This window comes from Pithys albifrons, chromosome Z (assembly GCF_047495875.1).
Source record: "Pithys albifrons albifrons isolate INPA30051 chromosome Z, PitAlb_v1, whole genome shotgun sequence".
NCBI lineage: Eukaryota > Metazoa > Chordata > Aves > Passeriformes > Thamnophilidae > Pithys > Pithys albifrons.
The window spans coordinates 2,669,415-2,696,739 of record NC_092497.1 but is presented as its reverse complement, the minus strand read 5'-3'; the positions used below and the strand labels follow the sequence as shown (position 1 = coordinate 2,696,739).

The window sequence follows — 27,325 nt, the reverse complement described above, 5'->3', positions numbered from 1 at the left end:
ACAGTCCTCACAAAAAGCAATAGCATTTCAGTATTGCTGCTGAAAATGGCTGAAGACGACCTGCTCACTTAAGACTACACACACATTCTTGTGGATGAGAGACACAGTACACCTGCTCATTTCCTCTGATGAAACAGAAGGGGCTTGGGGTTGTCTCCTGTTATTTTAGTAAAAGACCTAAGCCCCTACACAGAGACACAGACCCCATGCATGCAGCAACACGAAGTGATGAGGCATTACTGAAAGCTGAGCTTGGAGCAGTGAGTGTTGGCAAGCCTGGCCAGTGCCCCTCATTCCCTGTCAGATCTCCAGTGCCCCACAGGCCAAGATAAGAATGCTATGGAAGTTATGAACAGTCCCTGAGCTGAGGTGCACAGATCAGGACACAGAGAAGGTGGCACAGCAGCAAAGAAGCTGGTAGAGCCTGGCACTAAAAGTCAGGTCTGACTACAAAGTTGGAGCAGTTGCCAGAAGACTTGGGAAGTAATTTTTTTGTGCTAAGCAAGGTGAAGGATTGATTCATAAACATGTCCACAGCAGCATTCAGGACACCTCGGAGTTTATCAGAGATAAAGGTTGTCTCGACTTAAGACAGCAAAGTGCCTCCTTTCCAAGACAACAGTCTCGCTCCATGGGCACAGAGCAGATTAGATAAAGGGTGTAACAAACAGCAAGATGGCACTAACTTAGCAAGAATGCATAAAGCTTCTTCACTTGAGATAATCTACTTTCTCATGAGAACAATTTTTTGAGAGGTTTAAAACTGTTAGTATTTTGTCTGTACAAAGTTACTGTATCAATAACAGCCTTCTGCAAGGAGAGGCCTAGAAATTCTCTTCTGGAGGTGTGGAGCTGGATCCCAAGTCCATTTTCTCTACAGATCAGTTTATCTGAGACATTACAGAATAACAACTAATTTTAAAATTGACAAACCCTTTGTTTGGGCTCCCGTGTATTTCAGACATAAATATGCACTTCCTTTTGGCGGGAGGATCTTCCTCTTCGTCAGAAGAGCTTTCTACTGTCAAGTCAATAACATCAACTTTCTTCTTGTTTGCCTCTCTGGCCACTGTCACAGAGCAGGGTTTGCTAACAACACTGGAACCTGAAGAAGAAAATAAAACATCACTGCTCTCTGAAGACTCATGACATCAGCAATTTCTATTTGCAACAGGAAGTCAATCCTGTTTTACCTATCACCTTCCTGGCTGCTGCAGAGAATGTCACAGCCCAGTAACTTTTGACTGTTCTGTGTCATGTTGAGAATATTAAAGCACAAACTTTTGTCTTCATTTGTCAGTTTAAGGATGTAAAACAAAAGCAACCTTTTCATTTCCTTAACTGCTATTATAAAGAGCAAAGACAAAGCCCAAAAATGCACTCTTAGAGGCACAACCCTTTCTTTTTTAGTTTAAATTACAAGAAGGTCAGAAGTACTAAGCCCTCCACAAAAAAAACACCAACACCAACATACATTATCCAACCTACAACTAAGTCTTCAAGACTTTCTGTTGGTTTGCAACTAGTACCCAGATATACATACTTTCTATTTTGGTGCACTGAGGACTTGAGACTTTCACAGCTTCTTTCTTTAGCTTCATGGGGCACCAAGAGCCATCTTCTTGGAATTTGATCTCATCCACATCTGAACATTTATTAAGGATTTCCATGAAGAGCCTGAAAAATAAATTTTCTCTTTTGATTCCAAGTGAAATTTTTATTCTAAGTGAAAATCAGAAAAAGTAGAACAGCTAATTATGATCACCTTCCACCCACTCTTACACACTGCATCACTCTCTCCTTAGTTCCTCTCACCTGTAATTACAGCCTTTGCAGATATCAGAAAATCAGATTAACCCAAACTATCCATATTTCACTGCAACATTAGTGCAATTTACAAATTTCCACACTGAAGCAAAAATGATCAGTCTCGTGATTTTTGAGTTAAAAGTTACATTTTGAAGTTAACACCTTTCAGAGACAGGGACACGTAAAAGAAGGCCTATTCCTAGATGTCACATTTGGTTTTCTCCACAGGAAATACACCAAGGCTCAAAATGTCTTGTGATGCAGTTAGGAGATAAACTCCCATAGCTCTTTATGTGAGAAGAGAAACTAAGAGTCTTAACAGTTTCTCCCAGTCTAAAGTATTTTGACAAAAAATAGTATGAAATGGCTAAACCTCAAGCAACGAAAGTAGCTATAAAGCACATAATGAAAAATTGTAAGTGATTGTAATCCGCAAACCCCGTTTCTTACCCATCGAGTATTAGGCTTTCGTAAGTTGCCTTTTTGTCACAGACAGGGCAGATCCAGGTAGGCTTCTTTTCATTCATTTGAAGATAAAGAGCAGCATCAAAACACTGCAGGTGTGTGCAAGTCACAGCCCGGCATGGGATTGTCAGTCTCACTTTTCCCAGCTGCAAGAGAGGCATTTAAGGTGTGTCAGAAGAGAAGACAGAAGCAGGCCTGGATGGTTAAAAATGAGTCCAGAGACACTGAGTGAAACAGCTCTCTCTGATCACTACAGAGGAGTCCTGGGTTAAGTTAAGGGTGCTGCCAACAAAGCCACCCCATCACAGTACAATGTTGTTAAAGGAACAATTAAACTGTGCTCAAAGGCTTCATGAAGTTCAAAACAGGAACATTTCTAATGGACCTGCAACAATATTAGTTCTGGGCCCCTCAGTTCAGGAAAGAGATGGAGGGGCTGGAGTGGGGCCAGAGAAGAGCAACAAGGCTGGAGAAGGGACTGGAGCACAAGTGCTGTGGGGAGAGGCTGAGGGAGCTGGGGGTGTTTAGCCTGGAGAAGAGGAGGCTCAGAGGTGACCTCATCACTGTCTAAAACTACCTGAAGGGAAGTTCTAGCCAGGTGGGGGTTGGTCTCTTCTCCCAGGCACTCAGCAATAGGACAAGGGGGCACAGGCTCAAGCTCTGCCAGGGGAGGTTTAAGTTGGAGAGCAGAAAAAAATTCTTTGCAGAGAGAGTGCTCAGGCATTGGAATGGGCTGCCCAGAGAGGGGGTGGATTCCCCAGCCCTGGAGGTTTTTCAACTGAGATTGGCCGTGGCACTGAGTGCCATGATCTGGTAAAGGGACTGGAGTTGGACCAAGGGTTGGACTTGATGATTTCGGAGGTCTTTTCCAACCCAATCCATTCTATGATTCTAGAATCCTGTTTTTATTAAATTACCTAGTCAAGTACCTGCTTTTACAATTTTCTTTTAACTGAACAATCCAGGGTTTTTCCTGAGCTCCAGATACTTGTTAGGTCTCAGAATGACCAATTTCTACCTGGGAAGAGAAACCCCAGGGGAGGATTACCTTATCACAAGGTGATCAACTTTTTTTGTTGGCTGTAGTAGCTGCAATATAAGCAAAGCCACCAAGATGAGGAAATAAGAGGTTTTTACTTATTTTTACTGTATCTTTTAGTTATTCTGTCAGCCTGCCCAATTAGCCTCAAGACCTCAATATACAGTATTAGTCCTTCTACAAACATCACTATACACACGTAAGCAGCAGCTTGACTCAGTGGATCACAACTGAGGCATTCACAGTTCTAAACCACAGCTGGGTGACTGCTGCTACAGCCAGGTCCTTTAGATGTCCCCTTTTCTCACCACTATTTTATATAAAATATATAAATATATTTTATTTATTATTCCATATTAATATAAAATATAAAGCCAGTGAGGTTTCCAAAGCAGGGTCTTCAAAAACCAGCCTAATTCTGCACTACAGATGAAAATATCAATCATTATCTGGAAATTTCCAGCCATACTTACAGGACACATCAGAGATACCCGCAGACTCGTTGGGGCAATCTCACTATCAGGATCTGCAGTTAGCTTTTCTTTAACTGTTCAAATAAAAGAACAAGTTATACACAGACACTGTATCTCAAACACTAATGTTGATATACCAGTACATGTACCTTTATTCCAGCTATCTAAAAAAATTAAGCATCTACAAAACTAGTTCACAGCAATATCAAACAACAGCTTTACAACTTATAAGCAACTGGCAAACTGCATCACAACATTATCTGATCTTGTCTGACTGCAGATGTATTTACAGTCACATGGTTATCAGAGCAAACTCAACCAAACGTGTGAAGAGAAATAAAACAGTTATCTACTGTTCTGATAATGAGGTACAAGTGAAGAGAATTTAGGGTATCTACCTGCACCTTACAGCCCGGTACAGTAAGGGACGCTCACGGCATTCCCATTAGGACATTTCAGATGGGATCTCTAGGTGTGCTCCCTATCAGCACAGGGACGCTCACTTAACAAAAAGTGCGATGCCTCAGCAACAGCAAAGGGAACCTGTGATACCCTGGGCATGGACTTTCTTCTCAAAAGGCTGCAAATCCCTTCTTGTACTAGCAGTTCTGGCTTTAAAGAGACACCAAGCACCCTCCAAAAGTACAGACAGGCAAGTTAAATTAGACTTACTTAGTGCTCTGGAATGATCAGGGTTTCTGATACCTTTCAGTTTTAACCTCTGCAAAAGCATAGCTGAAGTGAGCTGACGAACCAGATACACAGACAAGGAGTAAGTCTACAAAGAGAGTGATTAAAGGTTAAATGTTGATTCCATACAGTACTTCCACTATGACAACAGCTCAGAATTTACAGTAGCTGCAGCATACAGTAAGAAAACCCCCAAACCAAAACAAACAAAACGTGACTTTTTGCTTAATCATTACTAAAAGCATTGACAGACTTCTTAAATACCATGTAAGTCCAACACTCTGCCAGAATTCCCTGGCCCATCAAGTCCTATTGTCTTACTCCAATTATGACTTTAATAATTGAAATAATTCCACAACGCAGAGACAACCTTTGCTCTTTTCTTGGAAAGATCATTTAGATAATGACACATCTCATACATGCAGTCTTTAAGAACTTCTCATATTTGTTTCCTAAATCCTTCCCTTTTTCCCTGCGCCAATGGAGAGCTCAAAGGATCATATGACACAAGATAAATGATCTTTATGGTGCAAACCCTACACCTTCAGATGGCACCAAGCTGCTCCAGTTTCTTTGTACCTTTTCCTCGGCTTGCTCTGCACTTCTAAGCCAGCCTCATTGCACCGTGTTCACTCTGCTGAGCCTGGCCCAGCTCCTCAGCATTTCCTACTCCTCCCTAACTCACACCACTTGCCAGCTTCTTTAGTTTAGTCTCACTCCCTCTCCGAGGTCATTAATGAAAAGTCTGCAAGCCCCAATGCTGCAGGATAATAATGGTTTCATCTGTATAATGAGCACAACCAACCCATGACCTTTCACTTCCACTCTCTGCCAGCCACATTCCTATGGCTCTTGGACTGCCTGAGTACTGCATAGGCATTTCAGACACCACCTACAGCTCTGCTCCTCCTTTACCACCCACAGGAAAACCAGCTCTTACCTAGGTGAGCAGATAAAGTGATCTAATTGCACATGAAACCATTAGGAAAAACGGATTTTTGTTTTCTCCTTAAATAAAGACCACCCATTACCTACAGAGAGATTATACAGGCTCAGGTCTGCCCAGCTCTAAGGGGTTTATATCCCCTTCGCTCAGCAGCCCTGCACTACCAGCCCATTCCACTCCAACACCTTGAGAGCTGCTGACACCCCACACTGTCCCCCAGGGTCTCAATTGGAGGATGAAAAGCAACAGCTGATATGCGAGTTCTGGCACCAACTTTAAACCAAAGAACTTCTTCATCTTGCAGGGCAAGGGGGAGGATGGCCAAGCATTCCCAGACATCTATTTCCATGAGAATATGCTTTGGCAATACAGGGAAGAACGAAAGGAGGAGTCAGCAGAAAAGCAAAGACCACACACAGCACTGCAGTCATTTTAAGATTCTGTCCTTTGACTGGGAAGCAACGACTTGGATCTTTCTTTCCACCTCTGTTTTAAAAAATCACACTTTGATATCAACACTACCTTTCAGTAATTTTTTTGAACTTTAGCTTTCTCTCCAATTTATTTTTAAAATTTAAATACAAAAGCTTATACTTGAGTGTCACTTTGAAACATGTGGTGCCTTCAGTCCACAGAACTTAATTTTGAACAAAAATTTAAAGAGCAAACTACTTTGATAATGGAATCCAATCCAGAATTAAACAACCAGTTGCAAATAAAGGAATAAGTAGTTCTTTACTTGCTAAGAGCTGAAAGGCTGCTGCAACAATTATTTAAACTAGGATAAAGTCAGAAATTCCTTGCACTCTCACTTTCTTTCCTTAATAAATCCACAGGAGGAATTTATTATTTACACCACAAAAAGAGTTTGTTATTTCTGACATGCATTTCAGGCAAACCCAAAGAGCAGGCTTTCCAATGTGAATCCCATAAGGAAGTCTTTCCATCTGTGTGTGAATTTTATGTGTGTTACTGAAACCCATCACAGTTTTAGAGCAAACTTTGTTTCCTGGCACTGACAGTTCAGCCACCTAACACTGAACACTTGCTGGTATGAGCCTTGCCAGCCAGCAGAGGGACAGGAATGCTACAAGATGTTATTTAGACAACTTCCCACATCCTACAGAACATGCAGATTACCTTTCCAATTTCAGAAGCCCAGGAAATGGAAATCTGATTTGGCACTGCTGATGACAGCCTAATTAAAGATGTGATATTCAAGGGACGGCCAGGTCGCTTCTGTTCAATTCCATTTTTTGGTGGAGGAGCATATCCCTGCGGGAAGAAAACGACAATTAAGGTGTTAACAAATTCCTCACTGTACTCAAACCTGCTGACAGACTTGTTAGTTTTAAAGAGGTCAATGGGATTCAGGTAAACCTAGAATTCTCCAGGCTGGAGACCAAATCCAATGTTTATTCTGAGAAATATCAGCCTTTGACAGTCTAACACTGTAAACTGAGCACAATTCAAATGCGTTTTTTGTTTTAAAGACGTTTTACAGAAGTGCTGAAAAGGTGGAAGAGAACACAGTTTGGGTCCAGATAAGCTCACTGAAGAGTAAAACCTCATATTGATGCTTCATCCTGTTTGACCCCCTACCCCAACTGGACAAGAGTGGAACATCACAATCATACAGCCTTAGTGACAAACATGTCTTGACACGATGAATTAACTCAATGTTTCACACAGAGAAAACACTGACTTTATTTAAGAAACAACAGAGTCTTGTTCCAAGAGCCCCTCATCTCCTTGCATGAACTACACCTGGTCCCACTAGCACCTGTACTCTGCCAAGGCCCCTGGAGAAGGACTGTACATGGAATATCAGCTGTATTTAAGAGATCACAAAATCACAGAGTGGATTGAGCTGGAAGGGACCTTAATGATCATTTCATTCCAACTTCCTCACCATGCAATGAGCCTGCAGCTTATTCCTCTCACCCTGCATCTGTCACGGTGGAAACAAGTCAGTCTGTAATAGGAACTTGGGCCATCACTGCTCTGAGCTCACAGCCAGCCTGCAGTCCCTCACCTAGAGCTCATCCTGCACCTGGAGGATGCCAGTATGATTCTACAGCTCTGTTGCACAGAGCTGACTGACAGATTTATTTAAACACAAAGTTGTTTTATACAAGAAACTCTCACAAAAAGTACATGCTGGAAAAACATGTTTCTTTACCTAAAGAAACACATGCACTCACAGCCGAGTGCTTGGGAAAGGAGTTACTCTGAAAGATGCTGAGTCTGAAAATAAAAACAGTAATAATAAAAGAGATATAAACTGCCTCTACCGCTCCCTAGCCCAACATGCCATGGGATATCACTGCCTTCAGTGGTGTTTACTCCACATGAGTGACCAGGAACCTCACCATGTGTGCTTTACCCCCAAACACAGAGGCAGCAGACTCACAGGGACTGCTGACGATTCCAGATTTAAAAGACAGAATGATTTGCTATTTCTTCAATTAGACATAACAGATGCAGTCATTTACAGAATATATATCCCTACTGCTTTGCTGCAGTAGGCCTTTCTCTACTACAATGACTTTATCAGGAGCTTATAGGGATGAACACACCATCCTAGCAATATTTAGGAGGGTATTTCCACCCATACCGCACCAATCACGATAATCCTACTGCCTCCAACCTACAACGAAGCTGCCTTGCTTTGAGAAGAGAAAGAGTGCAAGTTATCTTACACTTCCCGAACTTTTTTTTAGAGACAGACTCTGTAATGCATGTGATTCATCTCAGTTAAGCTTCTGTTGATATTTTCTTCCACAGGCCTTGCTCTTGAGAACAGATTCACTTTAATATTCCTGCAACAAATTTGAAACCTTCCCCTCCTATCAGTCCAGGAGCTTAGAGCACAACCAACATCGGCTGTTTAAGTCAGGCTGCCAACTCTAACAACAAGCAATTTTCAACATTTTCTGGGTCTTAAGTCTTCCATGCTTCTTCCAAGAACCACATTATTCAAAGTAGGTATCATCTGCTACACCCAGGAAATTTATCAACAGAAAGAATGACTGCTCTTTTATCTGGGTATTCCCAACTTGTCCTGGCATATCTGACTTTGGCTTTGAAACGGACCTGCAGTGGTCCATGGAGGTCCCCAGCGAAAAAGCAAATTACCTTCGGACTTGCCTGCAAGAGAAGTCAACAGAAGTCCTTGCTGTAGTGCAAGATGTATAAAATCCTCATTACCAACATGCAAAGCTCTACATTTATTCCTTTTAATTCAGAACCAACACTAAGAGGAGGACACAGCTGCGGGAATATGAAGGCACACCATGTTAACATAAGCTGGCACAACCTGAACCAGCACTGGCACACTGGCAGCATTTCTCTTAAGCTTCTGGTTGGGAAGATGACCAAGAATAATTTACAGACACCTGCAGAGGCAAGAACTGCCACACCAGGGAAAGACAGAATAGTCCTCATTGATGAGCTGTGCAAGCTGGCACTGGAGACTGGCATCACTGATTAATAACCTAACACCAACACTACTGAGAGGGACAATGCTGGTCTTTGAAGCAAAGAGGTTATCTTACACTTCCTGCAACAGAAAGGAACCACCAGAGGATGCAGACAGTGACCAAAGCAACTAAAAATGTCTGCAGAAGCACTTGGACTGAAACTGTATTTGTCATTCAGCTCATAGTAAGGGAGGAGGGGAAAGGAAGTTGCCAAGACAACAGCGATTTATTCACTTCCTCACCTACTTAACAGATGAAAGAATCATCTTATGACGTGTAGGAAGAACCTACAGCATTTATATCTAAAGCAAAGCAATAATCCAAGATTCAAAACAGTTTCTGACATGACATGTTACACACAAAATGGAGAGCACAACACAGCACAGCAAGGTGTAAACTACATTAACAAGACTGAGAATCAGCAGATACTGATGTCCACAAAATAACACCAGACCCAATTCTTTTTGGTTGGTTGCTCGAAGAAAATTGAGACACTCTGCAGAAGAAAGGAGAAAATCCTCAAGGTTATCACAGAGGACATAACTGGCACTTGTACAATGTCCTAACCAGAAAACATGCAAAGGAAACCCTCTTATACCCAACCCTGAAGACAGAAGTAGGAGGAAGAGAAGCTGAAGAGTCTCATTTAAGCTGAGTAGAGGTAAAAATAAAAGTCATGGCTGCATATGGGAGGAGGGAGGGTAAAGGACAACACATCTGACACACCAAGGTGGTTACAACCACTCTGAAAGAGTTTTCACACTTTCTCCACATAGCATCTTTACAAGCCCACTGCTGAAAAACTCTCTGTACTATGACTTTCTCCATCAGATGATGCTTCCAGAACTATTTCTGCATGGGCTGGGTAAGAGTTTCTCTCTGTTCTCTCGAACAGAGAAACCTATTTCAGAGGTATTTCAAGAAGGAGAGTGCATTTCCCTCTCTGCATATATCCAAGCCTGGTGGTGACCCTGCCTGTGCACTGCAACATCAGACACCAGCCAAGTGTGACTGCCAACATTGTTCTGTTCTATTATCAGCAAATGCTAAAAACCCTAAAAAGTGTCTGCTCTTCATCCCCACAATGAATTCTGCTCTACAAGTGGCACACAGAAGGTGATGCCATTCCCCTGTGGCAAGAGAAAACTTAGGCCTATCACAAATACAGACAACCCACACAGCAACGACTACCACCCTCAAATAAACTGAGGACCTATAAGAAGGATTCTCCATGCAAACACTGGCTTGTTTCTGACTGTGTAGTTTTAGCCAGGCCTCAAAGTAGCAGGCTCAGAGACTATGTTGATTAGGAGAGACAGGTATCACCTGACTAAGTAACCAAAGAAGTATTTCATACCAGATGACGCAAACCTGAAATATGAATACAGGAGTGGAAGATGTTCACTCAGTTCCACCAGGGCTGAAGCAGAGACAAGACATGCAGCTGCTGTCTCACTGTCTGGACCCTGCTGCTGCCACTACTTGCATTTTGTTTGAATTCAGGGAAGTAGAAACATTTTGTTGTTATACTTTCTATTTCTTGCTGAGTGTCTTTTAACGTTCTTCTTAAGGATCTAGAGTGATAAAATCCGTTTTCGATGGGGAGTGAGGAGTTATTTCCTGTTAGTTCTAACTTGTGTGTGTGTTATGTTGTAGTTTGTCTTAATTTTCTCTTATCTGTATAAATATGCATAGTTAATTTAAGTATAAACTTTGTTTGTGGGTTTTTCTCCCTTTTCTCAGTGGGGGGAGGGAAGCTCTGACACAGCCTTGGGCAGGTGGCATTTTGCCAGCTCAACCCAAGACAGTGATATACAATAGCAATTGTGCAATAGGTGAGGTTTGCTATAGGAGGCTAAAACACAGTTAGTCCATGCAGTGGCTGTAACATGATTAACAGATGTAATGGCTGATCACACAGCAATGAGCTGTACAAACCACATGCCTGATATTAGAGGAATCAGAGTGATAACAAAAAGTCTGACTGTTTTAGCAAGCTAACACTGCAGACAAACACTTGTAACGTCCCATAAGTCACCAACAAGACACAAATGAGGTGAGGCCACCTTGAGTGTTGTGTTCAGTTCTGGGCCCCTCAGTTCAGGAAAGATCTTGAGGGGCTGGAGCGGGGCCAGAGAAGAGAGACAAGACTGGTGAAGGGAATGGAGCACAAGTGCTGTGGGGACAGGCTGAGGGAGCTGGGGGTGTCTATCCTGGAGGAGGCTCAGGGGAGACCTCATCGCTCCCTACAACTGCCTGAAAGGATGTTGTAGCCAGGTGGCGGTTGGTCACTTCTCTCAGGTAATCAACAGCAGGACAAGAGGGCACGGGCTTAAGCTCTGCCAGGGGAGGTTTAGGTTGGGTATCAGGAAGAAGCTCTTTACAGAGGGTGGCCAGGCATTGGAATGGCCTGCCCAGGGAGGTGGTGGATTCTCCGACCCTTGACGTTTTTAAGGTGAGACTGGACGTGGCACTGAGTGCCATGATCTGGTGATGACAGTGGGGTTGGATTAAGGGTTGGACTTAATGATCTTGGAGGTCTCTTCCAACCCAACTGACTCTATGATTCTATGAAACAGGGACAAACAAACTTACCGGCAATGGAAACAGCTTCCCGTTTACTTTAATACACAGACTATTTGGAAAATTATCTTCTTGAGGGCAGCTTGTCTCTGCTAGGCATAACCTGTATCCACAAAAAGAGAAGAAAGCATCATTTTCAAGTGTCCCCACAAACATCCAGACTTACAACAGCCAAGTTTTGAGAGAACACTATGGAAAAGGTACCTTAGCTGAACTTGGACTGTGTAATCTCTCCTGCCTCCTGGCAAGAAGTCCCTGTGACAGAGGAAAAAAAAAAGAGGAGTATCCATTTAGACAGCAGGACTTACATTCCAGTCATACACAGAAAGAACCGGCATACCTGCCCCACCACCACTAAACTTTACTCTCATTTTTCTTTTATTGAGCTATGAACAAGTGTTACAAGTGACACCTCTTTTTAGCTACTGCCAAGTTATACAGGACTTCAAGACCAGCATCCTCTATCAAGAGTTTATAGTAACAATAAAGTTTGATGCTGTCAGAGAGGAAAAAGCACCTATGAATAATTTTAGCTTACACCATAGGTCTTGCAACAACATGAACCCTAGGACAAGAGAGAACAGCAGCCTTCCATTCCTGCAGACAGGAAACATGCAGGGAAGAGAAGCCTTCCACCCCTCTGAATAGTGTCAATTATTTCAAAATGAGTAACTGTTAACTCTTTAATCAGTTAGGATTTACCCCAAACACACACAAATTCTGTGCACAGTAGCTCCTGAAGAAAACAGACCAGAAAAACTCAGCATAACTTCAGTGAGGATTATCACTCTGCATCTACAGAGCCTGCAATGCACAAAATAGACCAAAAACCCCACACTCTCTCCTGAAATTTTGCAAGAGTTTGCCTACATTATGCTATACTCTCATTTCTTACCTGGAAATACAGATTTCTCTGACCTGCTGAGGTGTTAAAGCAAAGATAAACAACTTCTCTTGGAATCTCTGAATACTGCTCTGTACTAGAAAGAGAGAGACACAAAAGAAGTTGAACCATGGTGATCAAAGTCATTGATGAAAACAGGATCTGCAATTGAGCTTTGCCGGGAATGAGGCAAAAGTCACTGAATATACTCAAACTGTGGTTGAACTGCACGTAACTATCAACAGGAAAGCAATGGAACAAATCACTCATTCAACTACACTCAGATGGCTTAATATCATATTACACTTCAGTACTAAAGCAGCTTGGTAAACTGTTATAATCCTTTCTCCCAAGGGAGGAAGGTTCAAACAAACATACAACAAAATATTTACACCAGCTACCTCACTAAAGGAGCTCCACCGAGGTGCTGAGAACTACTCTAAGTACTACAGGAAAACAAGGTGCACCAAAGTTATTAATGGGCAGCTTAAAAATTCAGAGGCAGACAAACCTTTTGGGAGGAAAGGACACACTACAACCTCTAATGCCAGAGAAGCCAGAGAGACTTTTGGTCTGGAATTACCCATCAGTAGCATCTGGCAAAAAAATAAATAGCTACAACTTTCACATCAGAATCCAACTTGTCTGTCAGTGATGGGAAGCAGGAAGACTTTGGTATTAAAGGCCCATAATATCCATGTTACTTTTCTACTTTCTTCCAACTTGAACACTTAGAAATTTTGCCCAGAAACAAAGGTAGATTTGACATGTCCAATTTAAAATAAGCAGCGAGGAGGACGAATGCAAGAACAGCACAACTAAAGCAGGTGTATTTGGAAGAGCCAGACTGCCTTGTACACTGCAACATTCAGCAGAGAATATTGCTATGCCCAGAAAACACACACAAAAAACAAAACAAACATGAAACAGAGCCCAGGTGGAGCAAACACTAAGTTCTTCAAACAGTTACAAATAGCTACACTGCATATATGCACACACACGCCTCAGAGAGCACCTGGTATTTTAAAATAATACTTGGATTCATATTAAAAAACCACCATAGAAATATTTTGTTATTTAATTGTGAGTTAAAACCCCACATCTACACTTGTGCTCTCATGGTAGTGCAAATACCTACACTTACCCATATTTAAGAGTTGCAGAGAAGCAGACTATACTCTGAACTCTGTGATCTAATTGTTATTTCACAGAATCACAGACTATCCTGAGTTGGAAGGGACCCACAAGGATCATCGAGTCCAACTCTTTAAGTCAATGACCCACATAGGGGATTGAACCCATGACCTTGGCATTAATACAACCAAGTTTTAACCAACTGAGCTTTGAATCCTTAATTCCCAAACACCCAAAAAGTGTTTGCTCCATGTCCCAGTCACCAAGACCTACTAACTGGGACTATAAGCTGTCCATATAAATACAAAAATATTAAATAAAGGATGCCAAATTTGCATATGAGTCCCTGATTAGAGTGATTGTCAGCACAGGTTCACACCCCTCTAAGATCCGAAGGGCCCATTATTGGCAGGTCAGTTATTCCTCACATCTGATTTCCCTGCTCCTCAAGGACATTGTGGCACTGACAGGTAATCTCTGCACAGGCCAAAGCCATCCAACACCAAAACAGCACCTGCACCAGTACCCAGGTCGATACCAAACTCTCCTCACACACAGAGAGGTGACAACAGGAACTGCTAACAATGTTTGCCAGTAAAGTTTTCTGCTTTAGATACTGGAGGATGACCAATCATCAGTATATCCCTCACTGAAACACAAGTCACAGCCTAAAAGACTTTGTGATCAGTTACAAACTAAAGTGTTTAATAGGATGCAAATAATTTGAAGTTTTACTGAATAGTTAAGAGAATATTTTTTGCCTTTAAGGTAAGCCAGGTTGAATTTCAAGACATAAAATGCAGTTCCAAATAATTAAATGTTGAAGACTGAGGGACTTGAGGAAGATAAAATGGATTTCAGGTTATTTGAAGACAAAGGCCCACTCCACATTATAACACACAGTATGGTAACAACCTTTAGGGTACAAAACCTTCACTGCTCTGAGCTCAGCACTGAACAGTGCAGCACAAAGTATTTATTCCAGTGCCAGATCTCAGAGCCTGCAGAATTGTTACAGTGAGATAAGGGTAAAATAAAGAAATTAACTTGTTTCTCTTTACACTCTTGCAACTTGTAAATTACTGACTCTAAAATCCTTTCCCTGTTAGACCCAAGAGAGACAGAACTGCTCCTCACTCCTACCAGAGGCAGAGTCTTGGGGTCCAAATTTTTCTAGCCAAGAAGTGGAGGTTCAGATATTAGGAAGTATTTATTTATCAGGAGGGTGGTCAAACACCAGAGCAGGCTTTTTGGAGAGGTGGCTCATGCCCCAAGCCTGTCATTGTTGTAGAGGAATTTGGACAATGCTGTTAATTATTACTCTTTCACTTTTGGTCAGGCAGTTGGATGAGCACTGTAGGTACCTTCCAGCTGAACTATCTAATATTTAATATTCAAAAGACAAAGGTCCTTAATCATATTACATTTACAAAAGAGAACACTGTTTTCTGAAGTGTAGCTCTGCACTTTTGCTGACAAGTGGTGAAGAGAGAACAAAGGTAAAGATGAGAAAGGATGGGCATTTCCAGTTCTCCCCAGCCTAAATGCCATTTAAGTCTGGACTCAGTTCTGTCAGAAACAACACTTATTTCAAGAATAAAGCAACTCGCAGAGGTGTTAAACACTTACCTAGACTAGTGGGTTTTATGAACACATCAAGCACGTCATAAAAAGGTAAGCTCTTCAGCTGAACATCAGGATGAACAGGTGGGATTGGAGGGGACGGCTGCTGCATCTCAAAGTGGGGCTTACTGTCCTGGAGGAGCACAGAACTGACAGGCGAGGAAGGAGACTGAGGAGCGACCGAAGTAGAAGGGAGTGGGTGAATGCCAGCCATGGCCAGGTCAGGCTCCACAGGAGAGGAACTACTGTCCAGGTTGAAAACTGTAGGTTTTATGGCCGATAAATCTGAAAGTCCTTCGATCGTCCTCGGGTACCGACGCCTATAGAGTTCTTGGATTTTGATCTGAACTGCTGGGCTGCAGCCACTCTTCAGTAAGTGCAGAGCCCTCATCAGGAGGTCATGTTTGCGTCCGCTTTTGTTACGTCCAGCAAATCCCAACAAAACTTGCAGTTCAGAAACACGAAAACTTGATACCATATTCTAGAAAGGAGAGAGACATAAGCACAGGTGAGCCAAGAGCACCCCAAAGAGGCCTTTCCAAGGAGCATGGTGAAGCATCTAAAGAAATAAATAAATATACGGCAGAGGAACTGGACACCACACACGGACCAATGTGATCGAGTTAATGCCCCTTTATTACACACCACACACAGTTCATGCAGGGTTAAAGCTACACATCACTGGCTAAGTTTGAACCTCACACCATCAGGCCACAAACTTTAACTGGTTATAATCCGTATCTCACAAGTCCAATGTTTATATTTGTTATGGGTTTAGCCAAGTAGGCCTAAATTCAGGCTTTAAAGTTCAGACCAGGCCTGGGATTGTCAGCTGACTTGATCTAGGCTGGGCTAGCTTGACTTTTTCTAGCCAGTAATATTGTATTCCATACCATATTACAACATCATCTCAAAAGGAGTAAAATCCAGTGTGTGGGAGTGGCTTAGTCAGTTCCACCATGGCTGAAGTAGAAGAACATGCTACAGCTCTTCTACTGTGCTAGGCCCCTGCTCCTGCTGCTGCTACTTGCATTTTGTTTGAGTTTCAGGGAAGTAGAAACATGTTGTTGTTACTCTTTTTTGTTCTTGCTGGGTGTCTTTTAGAGTGCTTATTAATCTGGAGTAATAGACTTTGTATTAACTGGGGAGTGGGAGGTTATTTCTTGTTATACATAACTTGTACAGGTGTGTGTTGCATTGTAGTTTTCTCTTAATTTTCTGTATAAACATACAGTTAGTTTAAGCATAAAGGTAATTTGGAGTTTTTTCCCTCTCCCTCTTCTTCCCCTTTCACTCTGTCTTGGACAGTTGGTGTGTTGCCAGCTCCATCCAAGACAATATTTCATCCTCTATGTTTTCAAGCACCTGCAGAGTCCTGTGAACAACTACTGTGTGATTCCCTGGGGAGTAACCTCTTCCCTACCACCCAGCAGCAGCTGAGCTCCTTGATGCTTCCTGGCTGACAGCCAAGTCTCACAGGGTTGGTGCAGGCTGGTTTCAGTCCTACGGGATCTTATATAGATCTGAATTGCTCACTTGTGATTTTACTGTGGCTAAACACTCCTCACCTTAGGTACTATCCACACCCTTACACAACAAAAGAGAGTACAACTGGTTTAAAATGAAGAAACAAAGCACCCAGGATGAGTTTGGTTGCATTAATAATTTTGAAGACGTGTGTCTACATTCAAACAATAGTAACAAAACCTTAACATAATCCATGCAGTGCTCCCTTCAACTCCCAGGAAGAATCACATTCTGTAACACAGTTACTGCCTCCCTTCATAGAATGCAAACAACAACAACAAATCAGATGAATCAGTATTATGACTTGTCTTCCAACACATTTCAACCAATTCCTTATTTTATTTCTTAATTATCCATAGTTTACCATGCAACTCCCTTTATTTTGGACAGCATGTCAAAGGCACACAGAGACAGGCATATCAGGTTTTGCTGCTGAAAGGATGGCACAGCAAGGCAGATTTTAAAAAGTCACATCATATCATACTGTGTACAGTGTATACCTCATTCAACAGACAAAAACTGTTCAACCAACCAAACCAATCCTTCAAATGTCACAAAAAACTCCCTATTGTTGCCAATCACATTTTGGTAACACCTATCACGAATCTCAAAGCAAACACTATTTACTTGGTTGTCAGGGTTAATTGTGGAAGACTTTGAGGACTGAACTATGGTGTTTTGACTTTAACCCGGGCCCACGGGTGCCACATCCACATGGCTTTTAAGTGTTCCCAGGGATGGGGACTCCACCACTGCCCTGGGCAGCTGTGCCAGGGCTGGACAACCTTTTCAGTCAAAATTTTCCCTGATGTCCATCTAATCCTACCCTGGCACGGTCTAGGCCATTCCCTCTCCTCCTGTCCCTGTTCCCTGCAGCACAGCTTGACACCCCCCCGGCTCCCCCCTCCTGTCAGGGAGTTGCAGAGAGTGAGAAGGTCTCCCATGAGCCTCCTTTCCTCCAGGCTCAGCCCCCACAGCTCCCTCAGCCACTCCTGCTGCTCCAGCCCCTTCCCAGCTCCGTTCCCTTCCCTGCACACGGTCCAGCCCCTCCATGTCTCTCCTGTCTGGAGGTGCCTCAGCAGTGCCAGCACAGGGACAGGCACTGCCCTGGGGCTGTGATACCCCACGGGCCACTGGGCCTGTGCCCACCTGGGCACTCCTGGGCTCATGTCCAGCCTCTGTCACCAGCCACTTCTCATGTAATTAGAAGACAGCAAGAATAAGTAGCCAGGACCTGACTTTTCAAGGGCCATCTTATTTGTGCACATCAAAACAACCATCTAAATTCTAGTTACTCTCACCAGTCACACCCTTTCTCCACTGTTGAGGAAACAAGATTATGCCATTTCAGAAACTGAATTTCAACACTTCCAGACAGCCTGTTTGGACACAAGTTATGCTTCCATCAAGCACTTTTTCTGCACAGAGTTAACACACCAGTCTTCAAACAGGTATTGCCCCAACACTCTGTCCATAAATGCACCACAGCCAGAGAAAACAGTCACATTTGGCACTGAGTGGCTCACCCAAACTTCTGAAGAGTCCAACAGCAGATGTGACCTTGATTTCATCCCAGCAACTTCTCTCAACAGCAAAATGATACAACAAACCCAAACCAAACCCACCAAACCCACCAAACCCACCAAACCAAACCAAAACAAAACAAATAAAACAAAACAAAACAAAACAAACAAAACAAAACAAACAAAACAAAACAAAACAAACAAAACAAAACAAACAAAACAAAACAAACAAAACAAAACAAACAAAACAAAACAAACAAAACAAAACAAACAAAACAAAACAAACAAAACAAAACAAACAAAACAAAACAAACAAAACAAAACAAACAAAACAAAACAAACAAAACAAAACAAACAAAACAAAACAAACAAAACAAAACAAACAAAACAAAACAAACAAAACAAAACAAACAAAACAAAACAAATAAAACAAAACAAATAAAACAAAACAAATAAAACAAAACAAATAAAACAAAACAAATAAAACAAAACAAATAAAACAAAACAAATAAAACAAAACAAATAAAACAAAACAAATAAAACAAAACAAATAAAACAAAACAAATAAAACAAAACAAATAAAACAAAACAAATAAAACAAAACAAATAAAACAAAACAAATAAAACAAAACAAATAAAACAAAACAAATAAAACAAAACAAATAAAACAAAACAAATAAAACAAAACAAATAAAACAAAACAAATAAAACAAAACAAATAAAACAAAACAAAACAAATAAAACAAAACAAAACAAATAAAACAAAACAAAACAAATAAAACAAAACAAAACAAACAAAACAAAACAAACAAAACAAAACAAATAAAACAAAACAAATAAAACAAAACAAATAAAACAAAACAAAACAAATAAAACAAAACAAAACAAATAAAACAAAACAAAACAAATAAAACAAAACAAAACAAATAAAACAAAACAAAACAAATAAAACAAAACAAAACAAATAAAACAAAACAAAACAAATAAAACAAAACAAAACAAATAAAACAAAACAAAACAAATAAAACAAAACAAAACAAATAAAACAAAACAAAACAAATAAAACAAAACAAAACAAATAAAACAAAACAAAACAAATAAAACAAAACAAAACAAATAAAACAAAACAAAACAAATAAAACAAAACAAAACAAATAAAACAAAACAAAACAAATAAAACAAAACAAAACAAATAAAACAAAACAAAACAAATAAAATAAAACAAAACAAATAAAATAAAACAAAACAAATAAAATAAAACAAAACAAATAAAATAAAACAAAACAAATAAAATAAAACAAAACAAATAAAATAAAACAAAACAAAACAAACACAACTCCACAGAGTGTGCAAACTGATGGAGAAGATCTGTTTCCACCTGGCATTTCCCTTCTACTTTTCCTTCCTCTCAGTCAAATAAGGTGAGGAAAAAGTGTTTCAATATTCATTAAAAAATGGTTTGAAGTACTCTAACAAGATTTATAGTTACACCACACAAAAGTGCATCTGTGTTAAAAGATAATACTGATACTCATGAATTTACTGAGAGATTGATGTTGCATCTTTGTGTAGATTTGATACCAACTCCAGCTCCTTCACTTCAGATTCAGGCAGTGAGTATGAATCTGGATTCCATAATCAGAATGCAAATGAGCAAAATAATCTTCCACATAGATTAAGGAAAGAGCAGGTATTGCAAAATACCACCTATTACCCTGCCTGCTGCCTTCTGTGCATTCCTGCAAGTTAATCAAGGTGAAATGTGCAGTCAATCACACCTCAGAACAGGTAACATTTCATACAGAAATTCCACAAACTAGCAATTTTATTAGAAGACACAAGCTGGATTCAATACCACGGTAAGCAAAATTTAAACTTGCACGTAAAAAATATACAGTTTTGTCCATCAACACAAAAATCTTATATAGGCTTTTGAAAGAATTCTTGCAATAGTGACATTTACGGAAGGACTTAATGGCTTTCACATTCTCCCCCTAAAGCAACTTCTACCTTCACTTTAAGGCAACAACAACCATGTGTAGGAAAACACAGAGTCCAATCGGCCTGACAAACCCAAAATAAAAGAGGTGAGAATGTGCAAACCCCATGGGGTACAACAAGGTCAAGTAAAAGGGGCTGCACCTGGGTCAGGGCAATCCTAAGCACAAACAGAGGGTGAGCAGAGAATGTTGCTCAGCCTGGAGAAGAGAAGGCTCCAGGGAGACCTGAGAGCCCCTTCCAGTGTCTAAAGAGGCTCTAGGAGAGCTGGAGAGGAAGTTTGGATAAGGGCCTGGAGTGATAGGACAAGGGGGAATGGCTTCTCACTGCCAGAGGACAAGGTTAGAATGGATATTGGGAAGAAATTCTTGACTGTGAGGGTCGTAAACCCCAGAGAAACTGTGGTTGCCCCATCCCTGAAAGTGTTCAAAGCCAGGTCGGACAAAGAGTTTCAAGGGCCCTTGTAAATCACACATTTCTATGATTCTATACACATTTTGCCTTATCACTCCATTTACAGACATAAAGTGGGTATTTGTTATGATCAACAAAGTTTTATGGACACAACATATGCTTTGGAACATTTATAATCACGGTGCAAGGCAGATATTCCTTCCAACAAACACTACCAAGTTTTCTTCTTTTGGGGTTCCAACAATATTGCAGAAGACAAGACTGCAGCCTAGTTATTAACATGCTTTTCACATCACTCAATTAAGATTAGACATTCAAGCTGTGTCGTGTAAATGCCATCAATTTTCTCTTAAAAGAACCTCTTTACAGCTGTGCAGCCCAATAAAAATGCTTTTTTAACACAGAAGACCAAAGCTATTTTAGTTTTAATGTCTCTCCATGAACAGAAAGAGTAGTTTGACTGAACTCCAAGGAAGGAAATCAGACTGGATAATTCAAGTACTTTTATACTCCAGAAACATTTTCCCTCTGAAATTCATACTTGAAGGTCATAGGAAGTTCCACAGGTTTTTTTGTTTCTTACTACTAAACTTCAGCACCCATGACTGAGCAGCAGAAATACTGTTCTAAAGCATTAAGCCATATGTGCATCTGGAAGGGCATTAATTTCCCAGGAAGGATGATATTAAGGATCCCAGGAAATGCTGACATGCCACTGAAATTGTGGGCAAGCGTGTTTCAAAACAAAGTAAGGGATCAAACACCTCTCTCAAACAGGAGGTACAAGTGGTGACACGTATAGACAAGTGGTCCTGAACACTCAGCAAAGAAGTACATCTGTGACATCCTTTTCAATAAAGCTGCAGAGATGCTGACTTACAGGAGCTTTCAGTGTCACATTTCTATCTGTAATGCTGACAAAAAAAGAGCAAATTGTGTCTTGGAATGGTTGAAGACCTCTCCGATCAGCATAACTATAGATGTGTTCTGGAAACTGATTTAACCATAGATTAAAAAACGCAAGTCATGGGAAGCAATGAAGATTCCATCAGTGAAATCATAGAATGATAGAATTGGGTTGGAAAAGACCTCCCAGATCATCAAGTCCAACCCTTGGTCCAACTCCAGTCCCTTTACCAGATCATGGCACTCAGTGCCACGGCCAAGCTCAGCTGAAAAACCTCCAGGGATGGAGAATCCACCCCCTCTCTGGGCAGCCCATTCCAATGCCTGAGCACTCTCTCTGCAAAGAATTTTTTTCTCATCTCCAACTTCAATTTCCCCTGGCAGAGCTTGAGCCCATCGTGCCCCCTTGTCCTATTGCTGAGTGCCTGGGAGAAGAGACCAACCCCCACCTGGCCAGAACTTCCCTTCAGGCAGTTCCAGACAGTGCTGAGGTCACCTCTGAGCCTCCTCTTCTCCAGGCTAAACACCCCCAGCTCCCTCAGCCTCTCCCCACAGCACTTGTGCTCCAGTCTCTATCAGTACAGCACAGCAAGAGCAGCTCTGAAAAACACCTCAGTCACTGCAAACCACCAGGTCTCAGTATTATGGACATTTTCCTCTGTACTAACTCTAGTCTGGCTCCTTAGAAATCAGTCCATAAAGCTCCATGCACTTAATAACAGCAAAAATCTTAACTGTGCAAGAATCCTGAGAAAGCAATTATTTTATTTAAGAAGTCCAAAATAAAGCTTGGCCCATTCCACTGCAGCCTCATTTTTCAAGCACCCTGAACTACATTATCTCCTCGTTCTCCCCACACAACAAACTTTTAAGGTACCACAATGAGCCTGAATGGCCTGGAACAGTGACTGTCCATCTAGAGAGAACACAGGAATTACAAGGTATATTATCACAGGTTGTTAATAGTATCTGAGGCTTTGTTATTCAATACATTCATTATTAACTGCAGCCTAAAGATCACTGCAGAACCAACAGAAACCTCTCAAAATCTGTCCACCATTTTAGGATTAAACCAGGTCATCATGAGGAATGTGATCTCTACATCAAAAGTCCAAATTAGTCAGAATATACAATGATAGTAACACAGACAAAATAAAACAGTGTTGGGCAAATAGCTTGAGAAAAACATGTGAAAATAGCTCTCAGTGTTTTCTTGTTAACAATTTAGCACTAAGCATGGCTTCACCTGGAAAATGACCATTCTGACTGGAAAAATAAAGGAAGAGGAGTAGAGAGACACCAAGTCTCACATGAACAAGAGATCCAATATATACCAGAACCAGACTCCAGCTTCTAGATTTTAATATGATATCTAAACCACACTGCCCCTCACATTTGAATCACATGACTTCTGTACTAGGAGTGCAAGAGCAAAAGAAGTAAAAGTGGGGTTTACTTCCCGCATTTATAAACCTGATTTTCCAGTGAATTTTGTGCAATCTCTCCTTCCACAGAGGAGCTCACTTCCGTCTCTTCTCAACAGAGTGAGTTTTCTTACACAATGGCTATGAAATGGATCACTAGTGTCACACAAATTAGTTTTGGCACAGCATAGATGTTTGCCTATAAAGAGCACTTTTTCTTTCCCCCATAAAGATGAAGATAACAAATTACCTTAGACCCTGGCTAAATACAAATTACATGACTGAAACTATTACCTGTTAAACTAGTGATGTGTTTCAAGGACTGAGTGCACTCTGCACGACTTGGGTCCAATTTAGAGTCAGGCCACCAGCAGAAACCGAGGGGCACTTTCTCTCTAAGTAATAACAGATAACCATCCTCTTATCTGCAGTGTTTTCTTGGCATGCAACAATCTTCAAGCCAAATCTTGGTGAGTTCAGAGTCTGCTGGGAGCTGGAACTGTTTTCTCACAGATGGCTCTCAGAAGGAGCTGAAGTTTCCCACTTCTGGGCCAATTCTGTTCAGAAATGTGTTTACTTGTCATCTCTGGCCTCCACACCAGAATGATCATTCTGTTCCAGGTGATCCCTTCAACATTTCCTGGGCTGCTCTGGAGGGAGGATTATGGACAAAGGTGTGAGGCAGGTTTAAAAACAAATCTATGAACAGCAGGTCTGGAAGCAGGATCTCAAAATTAACTGTATCTCACAACTAGATGCAGTTGTGCTCTCCACGTCTGTTGAGCCACTCCCTACTATTTCAGGAACTGGTAACATACAGAAATCAATAAACATTACTAATTAATTAAGGGTTAATCTGATGGTCTGGAAGGGTAAACCTGAGATTGGACATTTTCAGCAACAGGTTGAAAAACTGCAACTGTGGTTACAGCTACTTCCAAATCCTTTAACTCAAGATTTCCAAAAGAATTATGTAACATTTTAAGTCCCTGCTTCTTTCACTACAACCTCAGTTCCAACCTTTGGGACACAGAACTTTCACTGTGAAGATCCAGAGGATGCCTGGGCCTGGGATAGCACCAACAAACACCAAAATGATCCTTTACCCCAAGACAGAAATGCTGCCCCTGCATATTTCCCTCAAAACAAATTATTTAAGAGAGAACCCTGATCTCCCTTCAATCAGTCATTAACAACTCACCAAAATAAATGCAATCTTTCAATTACTCCAAGTGGCCTTTTATAAGGCAAGGAGAGATGACATACTATAGAAAACTGCAATTCACAAGAGTGCAGCAAACAACACTGCCATAAAAACATTCAGAATGTTAATCTATAAAGCAGCAGTTTCAGATCACACCTAAAGGTCAAATCATGAAACCTACTGCAGACTGGGGGTGTCTCATCTTTGCCCAAGAATAGGTTATCTGAAAAAAGAAATTAAACCTCAAAATGAAGTGCAGGCACATTCAAAATGTATCTTCTTTTAAAAATGCAGTAAGGCCTTGCAGACATGAAGTGGACCACTACATTCTCTTTCAAAAAAACACCTAGAGCTTTCTCAAAAGAATGCATGAATTATCTATGTTGAACATTTAGAGAAGCTCAAGGCTAACAGATGCCTCCCACAGGCACTCCAGTTTACAAATAAGATGAACGGGAACATCAAAAACATGTTTTCAGATAATTTTTCTCTAACTAGTGGCACCTCTTTTTGTGAGTGATGAAAGGGCAGCCCTGGAGCCGGCTTGAAACCCAGTTCCCTTCCCCTTCTGTACCTCCTGTGCTCTTCCTAACAAGCAACTCAGGTGAGTTGTTACTAATTACCTATTAATTTCAATGGCATTTAGGCATCTGATTCCTGGAGGGAATTATCGTAAGTGCTGTGGAGGGAGGCTGAGGGAGCTGGGGGTGTTTAGCCTGGAGAAGAGGAGGCTCACAGGTGACCTCAGCACTGTCTACAACTCCCTGAAGGGAAGTTCTGGCCAGGTGGGGGTTGGTCTCTTCTCCCAGGCACTCAGCAATAGGACAAGGGGGCACGATGGGCTCAAGCTCTGCCAGGGGAAATTGAAGTTGGAGATCAGAAAAAATTCTTTGCAGAGAGAGTGCTCAGGCATTGGAATGGGCTGCCCAGAGAGGGGGTGGATTCCCCATCCCTGGAGGTTTTTCAGCTGAGCTTGGCCGTGGCACTGAGTGCCATGATCTGGTAAAGGGACTGGAGTTAGACCAAGGGTTGGACTTGATGATGTCAGAGGTCTTTTCCAACCCAATCGATTCTATGATTCAATACTTCTGAATATCCAGATAAGTGATCACAGTGCTCTGTGAAACATGGTACACGGCTCCAACTCAAACCTGGAGAGGAGGAGATACAGAAAGAAGAGTCAACTCTGCCACAAAGTTTACACTGAGGGTTTAGCCAAACCATTTGAGACACCTTGGGATGAGGGCTGGGAATGAGTGAGACACTAAGCAAGGAAAACAGGTAACCACAAAAAAGTTTAAGGGGGGGAGGGGAAGGGGAAATAAAAAAAAAATCAAACAACAACATCAGGTTAACTTGGGGAAAAAAATAACCATTTTTAAACCTAGAACTGAGTGCACTGCTGTCCTCAGACAAGGAAACTCAGTTCTTTACATTCTGTTTTTACAAGCGAGCCCCTCAGCTGCCCCCAAGAAGAAGCCTCAGAGCAGGAAATTCTCTGGAGATTGCAGCACATTTGCCACTCTTGGTCGCACTAAACACCAGCTCAGTCGTCAGACCGTCCTCTCCACTAAAGCGCAGCTCACAGTGGCTCCCCTTTGACCAGATTTTATCCCTCTAGTAGCACAGGGGGAGGGGGATGCACGCGGAATTCCCAGGAAGAATTCCACTTCTGCAGGTGTGGATGCTGCAGAGGGACAATTTCCTCCTTCCGAACAAAGATACCCGCGGATTCTTCAGGAAGCAGGAAGAAAAATACAAACTCTGCAGTCGGCCCTTTGTGTACACACCTTCAAAAATGAAACCACACACACACACACACCCCTTCGAGAATCTGCTACAGAGGGTCCCCCGGCGCAATGTGGGAGACACTGAGCTGGAAATAAAACAGGTCTGAAAAGAGAACGCTGGGTTTCATGCTCCGCAGGCGCAGCTTTCCCAGCAGGAAAGCCATCCCCAGATTCCCAAAGATTCCATAACTATCAGCATTTTCAGCAACCCGGCGGCTATTGAGGCCCTCCCAGCAGCTCCCCAGCGGGCGCCATGCGAGCCCCGTGGCCGCACGGCAGGGCTGAGGCGGCTCTAAAATGTCGGGAGGCGCGGGGAGAACCCCGGCGGGGCCGGAGGAGCGGCCGCCGGGAGGGAGGGAGGGAGGGAAGGAGGGAAGGAAGGAAGGAGGATCCCCCTGAGCAGACCCCGCCGCCCCCCGGGAGGCCGCCACGGCCCCGCTCCCTCGCTCGCTGCCCGGGGACGCCGCGGATCCCCCCGCGCCTACATCTCGTCCCGCTGTCGCCCCTCTCGCCCTCTTTCCTTCCCCCTCCTCACCCGCAGCTCCTCGAATTCCGCCATTTTCTACCCGCCGCCGCCGCCGGACGCCGCCGCCACCATCATCGTGCACCCGCGCGCGCCCTCGCCACGTGACCGGGAGGGAGGGCCGGGGAACGGGGAACAGCGGGGGAGGGGACAGAGACCGGGACAGCGGGGGACACCCACCCACCCCCCGGGACAGCCGGGGACACACACACACCCACACACCCACCCCCCGGGACAGCGGGGGACACACACACACACCCGGGGACAGCCGGGGACACACACACACACACACACCCACCCCCCGGGACAGCGGGACACACACACACACACCCCGGGACAGCCGGGGACACACACACACCCACACACCCACCCCCCGGGACAGCGGGACACACACACACACACACACCCCCGGGACAGCCGGGGACACACACACACACCCCCCGGGACAGCCGGGGACACACACACACCCACACACCCACCCCCCGGGACAGCGGGACACACACACACACACCCCGGGACAGCCGGGGACACACACACACCCACCCCCCGGGACAGCGGGGGACACACACACACACACGCGGGGACAGCCGGGGACACACACCCCCCCACCCACCCACCCCCCGGGACAGCAGGACACACACACCCCCACCCCCACCCCCCGGGACAGCGGGGGACACACACCCCCACCCCCACCCCCCGGGACAGCGGGGGACACACACCCCCCCACCCCCCGGGACAGCGGGGGACACACACACACAGACCCAACCCCCCACACACCCACACAGGGACAGCGGGACACACACACACACACACACACACACCCCGGGACAGCGGGGGGGACACACACACAGACCCAACCCCCCACACACCCACCCACCCCCCGGGAACA

At 42.9% G+C, this 27,325-nt stretch overlaps 1 protein-coding gene across 5 annotated transcripts in view; it reads right to left on the bottom strand.

Annotated features, from left to right (window-relative positions):
- The window catches only part of PIAS2 (protein inhibitor of activated STAT 2), a 32,784-nt gene extending 6,250 nt beyond the window's left edge, over positions 1-26,534 (bottom strand). For all 5 annotated transcript variants that reach the window (XR_011699927.1, XR_011699928.1, XM_071580553.1 and 2 more), the window contains exons 1-11: positions 26,449-26,534; positions 15,134-15,608; positions 12,383-12,467; positions 11,692-11,742; positions 11,500-11,590; positions 6,563-6,697; positions 4,459-4,564; positions 3,787-3,860; positions 2,260-2,420; positions 1,544-1,677; positions 934-1,105 (exon numbers count right to left, since the gene is read on the bottom strand). Coding sequence is in view for 3 of the 5 variants with exons in the window: in XM_071580553.1 (XP_071436654.1) it covers positions 934-1,105; positions 1,544-1,677; positions 2,260-2,420; positions 3,787-3,860; positions 4,459-4,564; positions 6,563-6,697; positions 11,500-11,590; positions 11,692-11,742; positions 12,383-12,467; positions 15,134-15,608; positions 26,449-26,472 (1,508 nt within the window). In the remaining 2 variants the exon portion in view is untranslated. The remainder of the gene's footprint in view (positions 1-933; positions 1,106-1,543; positions 1,678-2,259; positions 2,421-3,786; positions 3,861-4,458; positions 4,565-6,562; positions 6,698-11,499; positions 11,591-11,691; positions 11,743-12,382; positions 12,468-15,133; positions 15,609-26,448) is intronic.
- Positions 26,535-27,325: the final 791 nt, after the last annotated feature.